Source organism: Dipodomys ordii, unplaced genomic scaffold (assembly GCF_000151885.1).
Source record: "Dipodomys ordii isolate 6190 unplaced genomic scaffold, Dord_2.0 Scaffold4, whole genome shotgun sequence".
Classification (NCBI taxonomy): domain Eukaryota; kingdom Metazoa; phylum Chordata; class Mammalia; order Rodentia; family Heteromyidae; genus Dipodomys; species Dipodomys ordii.
In genome coordinates this window covers 32,396,341-32,409,257 of record NW_012267220.1, presented here as the reverse complement: position 1 = coordinate 32,409,257, position 12,917 = coordinate 32,396,341, and the positions used below count along the sequence as shown (strand labels likewise).

The 12,917-nt window shown below is 49.5% G+C and overlaps 1 protein-coding gene across 1 annotated transcript in view; it reads right to left on the bottom strand.

Moving 5' to 3' along the window:
• Adgra2 (adhesion G protein-coupled receptor A2) overlaps positions 1-12,917 on the bottom strand; it is a gene marked incomplete at its 3' end in the record, with an annotated part of 53,936 nt that overhangs the window by 31,173 nt on the left and 9,846 nt on the right. The window contains exon 2 of the mRNA XM_013024244.1: positions 7,060-7,131. Within this exon, the coding sequence (XP_012879698.1) occupies positions 7,060-7,131 (72 nt within the window). The remainder of the gene's footprint in view (positions 1-7,059; positions 7,132-12,917) is intronic.

Sequence of the window (12,917 nt, the reverse complement as noted above, 5' to 3'; positions counted from 1 at the left end):
CAGGCCCAGAGTTTAAATCCCTCATCCAAAAAAATAAAAAACCTAATTTAAAAGATGCTGCTGTGTGTTGGTGGCTCACACCTGTAATCTTGGCTATTCAAGAGACTGAGTTCTGAGGATCACAGTTTAAAAGCAGCTCAGGCAGAAAAAACTTGAGACTTTTTTTTTTTTTTGTCAGTGGTGGGGCCTGAACTCTTGGGCTTGGGTGCTGTCCCTCAGTCTTCAGCTCAAGGTGAGCACTCCACCAACTGAAACACAGCGCCACTTCTGACTTTTTCTGCTTATGTGGTGCTGAGGAATAGAACCCAGGGCCTCATGCATGCAAGGCAAGCACTTTACCACTGAGCCATCTTCCCAGCCCCGAGAATTTTTATTATTTTAAAATTTTATTATTTTATTATTTTGGTCGGTCGTGGGCCTTGAACTCTGGGCCTGGGTGCTGTTCCTCGGCTCTTCAGCTCAAGGCTAGTGCTCTACCACTTGAACCACAACACCACTTCCGGTTTTCTGAGTGGTTTATTGGAGATAAGAGTCTCATAGACTGTCCTGCCCAGTCTGGCTTTGAACCGTGATCCTCAGATCTCAGCCTCCTGTGTAGCTAGGATTACAAGCATGAGCCACCAGTGCCCAGCTAACATGATACTCTTATCTCCAATTAACCACCAAAAAACTGGATGTGGAGCTATGACTCAATAGTAGAGTGCTAGCCTTGAGTGAAAAAGCTCACGGATAGTGGTCAGGCTCTGAGTTCAAGCTCCATGACTGTCACTCATCACACACACACACACACACACACACACACACACACACACACACACTGAGTATATTCATTATCATAGAGTGTTACTTAGCTACAAAGAAGTATGAAGTGCTGATGCATACATACATGGATGAGCCTGGAAAATACTATGCTGAAAGAAGCCAGTTATTAAAGATTACAGGTTGCATGAGTCCATTTATATGAAATGCCCATTATAGGCAAATCTATAGAGACAGAGTAGATTAGTGGTGGAGGAATGGAGACTGACAGCTAATGATTCAAAGTTCCTTTTGTGGATGATGGGAATGTTCTAAAATTAGATTATGGTGATGATTACACCATTCCTCAAAACTCCAGTGAATTATGCCATTTAAAAGGGTAGACTTTATAGAATACAAATTATATCCATTAAAGCTGTTAAGTGTTTGAGTTGGGGTGTGTGTGTATCTGTGTGTCCACATTCAGGCAGGGTGGGGTGGTACAAATTGGCCTTCTGGCCCCTACAGACCTCCCTGCTTGTGGTTTTGAAAACCAAATTATAGGTTTGTTGGCCGCAGAGCAGCTTGCCCTGGGCTTCATAGGCTTCCAGTGCTCTCTAGAAAGTGTGGGCTTGCTATAAGGCAGGCCAGACGCTTCTGTAAGTACAGAGGCCATGTGCTGGATTTGAGAGACAAGCCCTGGGGCCCAAGGAAACCCACCATCCCAGCCTCCCCCCCCAGCACACTCCTATCTGCCTCTACTATCATCCTTTAGGTATTTATTGAGCACATACACTGTGCCAGGTACTGGCACTTCCACAGCTGCCCCTGAACCTGTCAGCCTTTCTTCCGGGCAGCTTCGGTTGGCCATTCCTCCTCAGTGTTGTAAGGGATGGGAACACAGGGAGGGACAGAACCTCAGGCATCACTCTTGGACCCACCCACAGATTAATGGAAACCACCTGGCCTGTGTGAGTGAGTCCCAATCCACCCCCAAGCCTCTACTTGCCTGCTTTCATTCCCATGAGCATCTGCTTCTAATGAGTGCCCGAGCACCCGCTGCATACCAGCCCCCAGGGCTCATTAATCTCATTAGGCAATGACAAATCATCCCTAGGCTGACCAGGCTCCCCTCCCCAGGCCTTTTTCTCCACCTCCCACAAGCCTCTGCTGCAGGCCCAGTCCACACTGAACCATAAACCAGAGAGCATGCAGACTATTGCTCCACTGGTCTCTTCTGAAACTTGTAGGGTCTGTGATCTAGGGGTGTCTCTCTGTGATCAGAACACCCCTGGAAGGAGCTGGGAAGGTGGCTCAGTGGTAGAGTGCTTGCCGTGCATGCATGAGGCCCTGGGTTCCATTCCTCAGAACCGCATGCACAGAAAAAGCTGGAAGTGGCACTGTGGCTCAAGTGGTAAAGCGCTTGCCTTGAGCTGAACAGCGCCCAGGCCCACAGTTCAAGCCCCACGACCAAAAAAAAAAAAAAAAAAAAAAGTCATAGACACATAAACAGAACCAGGCTCAGATATCAACCCCACGAACAAAAAAAAAAAAAAAGAACACCCCTGGAGCTCCCAAAGTCTTCTCAAGAGTGTTGCACATTGCATGTAGTTGATGAGGGATCAGAGATAGCAAAGGGTCATTTATTTCTGGTGGTGTGGCTCAGTGGAAGAGTGCTTGCTTAATACATATGAGGCCTGGGTTCCATCCCCAGCACCACAGAAGAAAAGGGTATGGCAGGGGTGCTCTGATGGATTTATATTTTAGATCTATCATTACCTGGTCATGCTGAGAAGTTTGGATAACTCTATAAATGACAAACAGCCAGTCCAACTTCTTGCAAGTTGGAGTTCTTCCAAGGTCAGGACACCTAGAGGAGGGCTCAGGGATAGGCATTCCTGGGCTGACCATTAACCACCTCTGCTGGTCCTATTACAAGTTTTTCTGGTTCATAGTACTCAACTCTGGGTGAGTCCCTAGTTCTACTCCCTTAAGATCCCCTCAGACATATTCAACTGAGTCTGCTCTGTCTCCCTTCCGCTGTCCTTCCTGCCAACCCTAACACATATGTCACCATCTACCTGCCTACACCCTCCCCAGCCTAAGTCAGAATCCTACACTGTAAAACAGATAGCAGAAAAGCCTACTGCCCACTCTTAGCCAGCACGGTGACCTCCCACATTTACACATGGCCCACTCGCAATGGTCTGAGGAGCTCTCAGCACCAGGAGGCACATAGGCACATTTTAAAGTACTCTGGACCTAACAGTGCAGTAGTTAATAGCCTAAACCCCAACCTCCCAAGGCCTTGCTGCCTGTAGACTATGGGATAGTAAGCTGCCTCCTCTGACTCAATGCTTTAACACTTCTAGAAGAGGGCTACAGGATTTCGAGTCCTCTTCTCGCCCTGGTGATGGTTTGTTTTGTGTGTCAGCATGGCCAGGCTATAATACCCAAGTGATTTAGTCAAACACTAATCTAGCCAGGTGCAGTGACCCACACATGTAGTTCTAGTTTACTTTGAAGGTTGAAGCACAAAGGGTCAGGTTCAGAAGTTGAAGCCAGCCTGGGCTACGTAGCAAGACCCTGTCTCAAAAACTATAAAAACAAAACAAAACAAAAAACCCACAAAAAGCCTGAACATGAGGGTACCTGCCTGTAATCACAGAACACAGGAGGTTAGGGTATGAGTTAAGTTCAAGGCCAGTCAAGGCTACACAAGGCAAGACCCTGCCAAATAAACAAACAAAAAAGCCCGAAAAGCAAACAATCACAAAATGTCATTGACCTAGACCCTGTGAAGGTATTTTTGTGGATGAGGTTAAGACCTACAATTGTTATCTTTTTTTTTTCTTTTTGTCAGTCATGGGGCTTGAACTCTGGGCACTGTCCCTCAGTTCTTCAGCTCAAGGCTAGCGCTCTACCACTTGAGCCACAGAGCCACTTCCGGTTTTCTAGTGGTTTATTGGAGATAGTCTCATGGACTTTCCTGCCCAGGCTGCCTTTGAACCATGATCCTCAGATCTCAGCCTCCTGAGTACAGGTGTGAGCCACCGGCACCAGGCACCATCAGTTATCTTAAAGAGATTATCCCTGACAATGTAGTCGAAAGTCTTAAGAGGAAAAACAGGTTTTCTTGGAAAAGAAATTGTGCCTCCAGACAGCTGCAGCACCTGCTGCCTGACTTTCAGGTCTACTGGCTTGCCTTGTCCTCATTTATATCAACACAGTAGAGGTCAACAGAATGGGAACCCTGTGCCTCACCATCCCGGTTCAGACATTCTCCCGATCCTGCCATACACAGAACACCCCTCTGCCTGGAAACTCCTCCAGAGAGCCTGCCCAGGGTGTAGCACTGAGAGCACCACTCACATCCAAGAATCACAACAAATTTTTTTTTGAGGGGAGTGCAGCATGTTACTGGGTATTAAACTCAAGGCCTCACGCTTACTAGGTAGGCACTCTACCACTTGAGTCAAAGCCTCCAGCCCCCTTTTGCAGGCAGCCTGGACTGCAATCTTCTTCCTTGTAGTTCCTCATGTCGCTAGGAAGGACAGGTGCACAGCAATGCTTCCAGTCATTGGTTGAGATGGAGTCTTGTGAGCTTCTTTTTACCCAGGCTGGCCTCTAATCTTCACCTCCCAAGTAGTTAGGATTATAGCCTTGAGCCACCTTGCCTGGCCAGATCACAGGATTGAAAAGCCACAGTGCACCTTACAAATCCCTCTGCCTCCTGCCCCAGGACTGGCCCCCACCCCTGATCACTCCGCCCTTGACTCCTACCACTTTTCTTCCCCTTGCTCCCTTTGACTCACACTCTCCCCTTCCCCTTCCTCCTCCTCCTCCTCTTCCTTCTTTTTGGTTTCTTGCCATGTTGCCCAATCTGGCTTCAAACTCCTAGGCTCAAGTAATCTTGCTTCAGCCTCTCTAGGAGCTTGGACTACAGCTGTACACTGCCTGGTGTGTCCTTCTCTTCTGTTTCTCAAGCACAGGTATTTCCTAGACTGGGCCTTTGTCATGACTGCCATCTCGTCTCCATGCCTCCCTCTAGATAGCTATGCAGCTTTCTCTCTCCAGCCCTTCAGGTCTGGATCACCTGATCAGCAAGACCTTCCTTGCCCTCGCTGCATTAAATAGCACCCAACCTCTTGCCTTCTGTTTCCCTTACCCTGATTGGTTTTCCTTGTCCCTCAACACATGACAGGTACTAGCTGTTCCCTGGGCTCTGGCAGGACAGGGGAGTGACATGGAGGCAGCATTTGCACTTGGCGGGCCCCAGGAACAGAGCCCAGCACATGGTGAGGCTCCATAAACATCTGTCAGATGAGTGAATGGGGTGATTCATAGCGGCAAGGGCTCATGCTCAGGGTTGGGAATTCTTGCTCTAGTGCCCTTTCTCATGCCCGTGCTCCTCCCATACCCACGGCTCGGCGCTGAGTCGATGCCCATCTCTCGTGAGTCTCTCGATTGTCCTCCACACTAGAGTCTTTCCCATGCTTTCAATGCCCCTGCTGTGTGGGCTCCTGGTGGTGGACAGAGGGCTAGGATTCAGTACATTATTAACATGCAGGGGAGTGGGGGATGGGGGAACTCATCTTTTTATCCTCATCAGAAAATTGTGCTCATGGGACTACAGGACCAAGGGAAGGGGGCAGCTTGAATGAGAGGATGGGGGACCGGGAGGATTGCCATGAGATGATCTGAGGCTCAGAGCAGTACTTGCCTACTGGCAGTACCTGAGAAGAAGGAGTCACTGAGGTAGCACTGGCGCGTGGGGAATGGGAAGGAACCAGAGACTCAGCTGCAATTCATCTTCCTCCAAAAAGCCCCAAAGGAGCATTGGGTTTCCGGCAATTGCTGTCTAAGACCAGGCCTGTCCAAAGGAGGATTCAGCTCCAAATGCTTAATGATTTGTAGGAGATTTAAATGTTCCCCCATTGAACCTAAGATGTGGAAGTGCCTTGGGGACTAGGACCACTCTGTTGTGAGCTACAGAGCACAGAGCTGTGTCCAATCAGGACTCCCAGAAGTTCCGACCTGCCCCACATTGGGATTTTCTGCCCCTATGTGGACTTGGATGCTGGGCTGGGTGGGGGTGTGGGGGGGAGGATTCTCATAGAGTTCTCAAAATACCACATCATGTTAGACAATCTCCAGTGTCCTTAAGCCTTCCAGCCTTCACAGAAGCCTCCCTTGAACTTGACAGAAAGAAGCCCCCAACCTCCTTAATACAGATGTAATTGGCATCATTTGAGGTCTCCACTATACTCGAGTCTCCCATTGATTGAACTATCTTAAAGAGTTTGAGCAAAATGGTATTAGACCTTGCCAAAGGCCCTGGTGAAGGACCTGGGAATGTCTTACCACAGAGATGCCAGAGAGGATTGGGGGTGAGAGAAAAAAGCAAGAATCCATCCTCAGGAGAGACAAGAGAGAGGTGGAGAGAATGCAGACACAATGTGGTTGGTACAGGCTGTGGTTCTGAAAGCGTGCTAGTGGAAGAGGGGATTCTGAGGGACTGACGCAAGCTTCTCACTTGGCAGCCTAGTGCCTTGCCCAAGTGGTAGAGTCAGATGTCCAGCTCAGGCTTATCCCACCTCTCCCCTGTCCTCTGAACACCCTTGTTGTGGCTGAGTAGAGGTCAGGCCTTTTGCAGGCATCTGGACAATGCACCTCAGCCTCTAGCTCCTCCTCACTTTTCCCCAAAACTGGCTGCAAACAGACCTCAGGGGTCCTCAGCCTGGTGGAGGGGTGAGGGTGGAGGGAGGCTTCAATTCTGGTTGGGCTGGTGGGCCCAGGCAGCCTGAAGGATACTGCTGCCCTTGGTTGCACCTTTAATCCAGGGCAAGGGTGGGGGAGAGGAGGCTGAGAGAATCAGCTTGGCCACCCTCAACCCAGAACTCAGGCCCCCCTCCTGCCTTTGTTTGTTGATTTGTTTTTCTGGAAGAAGGAAAGAGGCCTCAGTCACATTAAGGCTCTCTCAGCCCTTTCATGCTGAGCCCCCAGATGGGAGGAGGAGGTCAGCTAAAGCACTCAGCCCTCTCAGCTAATTGCTCATTAAAGAGCGTTAATGAGCTTCCCTTAGCTCCTCCCTGCCTGTACAAAAGAGGACTCCCTTCTTAGTGTTCAGTCACCTGCTGGCCAGGAGCTGATCTCTCCCAGCTCAGCCCAGCCCACTCTGTCCTTAGCTGGTAGTCAGGTCCTACCTCTGAGGTGGACCTGCAGGTCTGTGTTCACTCAGAAACCAAAATTTCTCAAGCTCCCCACAGCCAGTTTGCCCCCGTGGCCGACACCTCCCCACCCCACCCTCTTAGCACTTACAGCTTTTCCAGGAGAGACAGTCCCAGGAAGGAGCCATTGCGGAGCACAGTGATCTTGTTGTTACTTAAGAGCCTGAAGGAAGAACACAGACAGAGGGTGCTGTCAGAGGCCCGCCCTCAAGTACAGCTGCAGTGGGACCCAGGCGCACACCAGGCGTTGGTGTAACTATCCCTGGAGGTGTGCAGCTGATGCCCCACTCTCCACTCCAGAAGACTTAGAGTGAACAGTGCAGACACGACACAGACATTTCACTGCCCCGAGTCTTCCCACAGACAGGATTGGACTTGGGACTCTATGTGCAGGTAGGCTGAGCTCCTTTTCAACTCTGAAGCCCTGGGACAGACATCACCATCATCATGGTTGTCACAGAGCCCCCCTTGTTCCAACTTCCTGCTCTTTATCCAGAGCAGAGTGGAGTTGTGGAGGTGTGTGTGTGTGTGTGTGTGTGTGTGTGTGTGTGTGGTGTGGGGGAGCTGACCTCATCGTGTGTGTGTGTGTGTGTGTGTGTGGTGTGGGGGAGCTGACCTCATTGGGGCCAGGATTTGGCTCCAGGTAGACAGGCAGCCCAGCAGTTCTGGAGAAAGGTAGTGTCCCTTGACCACACTACCCCCTGGAAGCCAAGGATTCCACAAGAAGGTGACTATAGAGAGCCCGGGTTTACTGCTGCTGTACCCCTGCTTCTCTAGACCTGTCTGCAGCCTGGCAGAAGACTGATCAAGCCTAAGGCTGTTCCAGGCTTTGTATTGCCCACTCTGAGTTTTGTTTATTTACTCATTTGTGTTTAGAGGAGATCTCTGCCTGCCCACTCAGCCTTTCCCTGCCAGAGTCCCACAGGGAAGAGGGAAGTTCAGACTAGCAAAAGGGCTCATCTTGGACAGTTAATTGCTTATTAGAAAGCTTTAATGAGCCTCTCAGCTCAAACCCTTGCCTGCCCTGGGCTGGGCAGCGTTTCCTTTTTTTTTTTTTTTTCTTTTTGTCTGAGGCCCTGACTCAAACTCTGTATCTGACGCTTTTGCTCACTGGCTGGAGCTCTACCACTGGATCCATGCCTCTAACCTCAAGAGTTTCTTTTATCAGTTCTTACTTGACAGAGTACTGAGCAGAAGGCCTGAGGATCAGACCTCAGGCATTCTCTAGAGTGGGCAACCTCTGGGCTGGGCAGTTAGGGCAGGAAAGGTGACTAGGCAAGAAGAGCAGTCAGATATCTGCCCCAGACTTCCTGGAGGTGGGTTGGAGGATCAGCCCAAGATGAGGCGGCCTAAGGCGTCCACTGGGCTAGCTGCTCCTTCTTCATTCTCTCTCTCCCTCTCTTCCTCCTCCTCCCTCCCTCCTTCCCCCCCCATCCCCTCTCCCCAGAGATCAGGACTCAAACTTGTTACCTGACACTTTTGCTCACTGACTAGAGCCAGCCAGACAATCCCCTTCACTTTTTTATTTTTCTTCTCTAAAGTATGATGCCTGGGACAAGCATGCTACCAGTGAGCTACAGCCCAGCTTCCTGCTCCATCTTCAACAGGTTCCCAGATAATGGCCAAGATGGAAGTAGATGGAGGTGGCTTTCTGTGTCCAAGGGAAAGGATGGAGTTTTCAATCTCCTTTCCTTTTTCCCCTTTAGATATACTTCCTCCTCCCTTCTACTCACAGTCTATGGTACCTCCAACTGTGAGAGTTTCCCACAGGGCATGAAGAATGACTCAGGGAGTATTGCTGGGTTTCCAAAATACACACACACAAACACACACCACCACCACCACCACCACCACCACCACCACCACCACCACCATCATAGTCATCATCATGTTGCTATTTCAAAAGGCATATGCAAGGGCTGAGGATATAGCTTAGTGGAAGTGCAGTTGCGTACTGTGCATGAGATCCTGGGTTCCAACCCAGCACTGAAGAAAAAAAATTTACTCACAGTACTTTAATATAAAAACAAGAGCTTTGTTGGGCACCAGTGGCTCACGCCTGTAATCCTAGCTACTCAGGAGGCTGAGATTTGAGGATTGAGGTTCAAAGCCAGCCCGGGCAGGAAAGTCTATAAGACTCTTATCTCTAATAAACCACTCACAAAACCGGAAGCGGCACTATGACTCAAGTGGTAGAGCGCTAGCCTTGAAGAGCTAAGGGACAGTGCCCAGGCCCAGAGTTCAAGCCCCATGACCGACCAAAATAAATAAATAAATAAAAATAGAATATGAAAAAGTTTTCCTACTTCACAATCCCCAAGATTAAAACCTAGGATTCCCATATGAGAACCACGTTCAAAGAAGCTCAGAGGGCTCAGCCCAGACGATCAGTCATCACCCCTCACCCCTTTCACTTTACTAAATACTTCAGCTTACAGCTGGCCCTTAGAAATAAAAAGTAAACTGCAAATTCATATGTCATTTTAAATTTTCAAGTGTTACATTAAAACAAAAACTTAAAAAATAAAGAATTAGCTGGGTGCTGCTCATGCCTGTAATTCTAACTACTCAGGAGGCTGAGATCTGAAGATAATAGTTGAAAGCCAGCGTGGGCAGGAAAGTCTGTGAGACTCTTATCTCAAATTAACCACTAAAAAGCCCAAAGTAGAGCTATGGCTTAAGTGGTAGAATGCTAGCCTTGACCATAAAAACTCAGGGACAGTTTCCAGGCCCTAAGTTCAAGCTCCAGGTCTGGCACACACACACACACGCACACACACACGCACGCACACATGCACACACACACACACACACACACACAAATAAAAAGAATCTTATTGTTGGCCATGGTGGATCATGCCTGCAATCCCAGTTGCTGAGAGATCAGGAGGATCAGCTTGAGGTCAGCCCAGGCAAAAAGTAGTGAGACTCCACCATCTCAATTAAGGAGCCAGCCATAGAGGTGTGTGTCTATGATCTAAGTGGATGACCAAAGGTAGGAGGATCACAGTAGGAGACCTACCCAAATAAAACATTTGAGACCCTGCCTGAAAAAATAACTAAAGCAACTAGGTGCTTGTGGCTCACACCTGTAATCCTAGCTACTCAGGAGGCTGAGATCTGGGTGTTTCCATTCAAAGCCAATCTAAGCAGGAAAGCCCATGAGACTCTTATTTCTAATAAACTACCAAAAAAGCTGGAAGTGGAGCTGTGAAGTGCAGCCTTGAGCAAAAGAAGCATAGGGACAGCACCCAGGCCCTGAGTTCAAGCCCCAGGATTGGCACTACCACCACCAACAAAACCTAACGCCAAAAAGGGCTTTGAGGTATAACTCAAATGGTAGAGTGCTGACTGGAAGGCCTTGACTAAGGCCTGATTATTGTGCACACGAGTGTGTATGCGTGCTTGCACACACATACACACAGCCCAACTCTCCATAGGATATTATCATTTCAGAATGTAATTAATATGCAAAATCAGGGGCTGGGAAGGTGGCTCAGTGGTAGAGTGCTTGCCCTGCAAGCATGAAGCCCTGGGTTCCATTCCTCAGTACCACATACACAGAAAAAAACTAGCCTTGAACAAAAGAAGCTCAGAGGGGCTGGGAAGGTGGCTCAGTGGTAGAGTGCTTGCCTTGCATGGGTTCGACTCCTCAGCACCACATAAGCAAAAAGAAAAAAGCTGGAAGTGGCGCTGTGGGTCAAGTGGTAGAGCGCTAGCCTTGAGCTGAAGAGCTGAGGGACAGCGTCCAGGCCCAGAGTTCAGGCCCCACGACCGAACCAAAAACAAAATTTAAAAAAAAAAAAAAAAAGAAGCTCAGAGACAGTGCCCAGGCCTGGAGTTCAAGCCCTAGGACTGGTGCACGCGCATGCGCGCGCGCGCACACACACGCAAAATCATTAATAGGATACTTTTCTTCATTGTATGTGTACAGTGTCGTGGGAATTGGAGTGTATTGTGTTCAATTGGAACATCTCAACTGACAGCCATACTGTAAGTATGCACATCTGTCTGTAGGGCCAGGAGAGGGTGGGAAAAGATAAAAGAGTCTTTGAGGCAGGTCCTGATGAACCTCTGGCCCAGAACAACTCATCTCTAGACCTGCTAGGCTGCAGGGCCAGCTCCCAGCCACATCCCACCCAGTCTCCTCAAGAGCCCACATTTCTTTCAGGCTGGGCCTTCTCTGTCTTCCTCTTAAGACAGCCTGTATGTGCTGGGAGAGGGCGCAACAGGGCTTGGGGGCAGCTACAGCCCACACTTAGGCTTAGCGAGCCCAGCACAAACTACAGCCCTGAAGTCTCAAATCACAAGTTTTTTTCTGGCTACAGAGAACGTATTCCTGACCTCTACCCTCTCACCCATGCTAAAGGGCAGGCTTCAGAAGACAGAAGTTCATCCTTTTCTTGTCATGGATCCTCTGGCCTCATTGCCAGCTCTTGGACAGATGACTGTAAGGATCTTTTGCCTTAACTACCTAGAAAGTTCTGAGGAAATTTACTTTAGACATAGATTATCAGAAGAGTGCCCTCAACTGTGTCTGTGGGTTTTGTTCTCAAGCAGGTAGATCTGGGGATTTTCTTTTATTGGTTCTGGGGATGGAACCCAGGGTCTTATATATGCTAGGGAAGGACTCAGCCCTATGTCTGGGGGCTTCTTGAGCAGGTGGGAAACTGGCAGTTAAGGACTGTGGGTGGGGTAGATGAACACACTCCATGTTCTCCACCTAAGGCGGAGGAAAAGGTCCCCATGATTTGAGGTGGTCTCATGGAAGGAAAATAGGCAGGATCTCCATAAGAATTGGACCAAGGGACCAGGGAACTTTAAGCCTAGCTAGTTTGTGCAGCTGTCCCAGACACAGGGCCAGCCTGGGCTCTCTTTAACCAATCCCAACCCCACTCCTACCCCCACCCTCCCCACACACCAGGCAGACTCTCTTCTCTGCCTGCACCACCTTCTCAGGCTACTGCCTCCCAGGGAGCCAGCCTGGCGGACCTCCTTCCAACCACGCCGCCCTGTGGGCACCGCAGAGTCCTGGTTTCCCAGCCAAGACTCCAGCTTCTTTCCTCCCTCTTTTTCCCACTCCAACCTCAAGCTTTCTATGGGAAGGAGGCCCAGTCCCTGGGGTCCCCTGTTCCTTACTCCAGAGTTTGATATCTGGCCAAACAGAAGGGGCACACTCAGTCCATTCCAGAACTCTTTCCAAACTAGGGTCTTATTTTAGGGAAAAGAAGTGAGCAGAGTCACCACAATTGAGACTGAAGGCCAAGGGAGCGAGTGGCTGGCGTCTACAGAGAGTCCCTGTGGACTCTGGGCAGCCACAGGAACTCACCAGATACCACCCTGACATCAAAGGTGACCCTATAGGCATCACATGACCCTGCTCTGTGGGGCATGGAGCCAGCACGTGCCTGTACTGAATGATTCTCCCAAGTGCTGGCATACATGTCAGCCTCTCTTCAAACCATGCAGACAAGGGGGGTAGGGGGCGGGGAGAGGCACAGCTATGACACTGGGGATCTGTACTCTCTAGGGAATCCAAGATGAGTCCAGATCCCTAGCTGAACCAGTCTCTCCTCAGGATTCTAGAATCTCCAAGCCCTGCATCCTGCCCCACACTTGCTGCTGGTAACTTGGCAATGTCTTTAGGAGACAAGCAGTTAGGGAAGGAGGTGGTCTGCTTGTTGATAGCCCACCCTGAACTGGCCAGAGGAAACCATAGCTCCCAGCCTGTCCTTTATACACAGACCCTTTGAGAATTTTCAGGGCCCACAAGAATGTCTGGAACCCAAAATACAATTATCACCTCTAACATATAAATACTGTGCTGGGGATAGAGTACTTGCTTAGCATTCACAAGGCCCTGGGTAGGCTCTCCAACACCATGAAAAAAATGGACAAGGGCTGGGAAGGTGGCTCAGTGGTAGAGTGCTTGCCTTGCATGCATGAGGC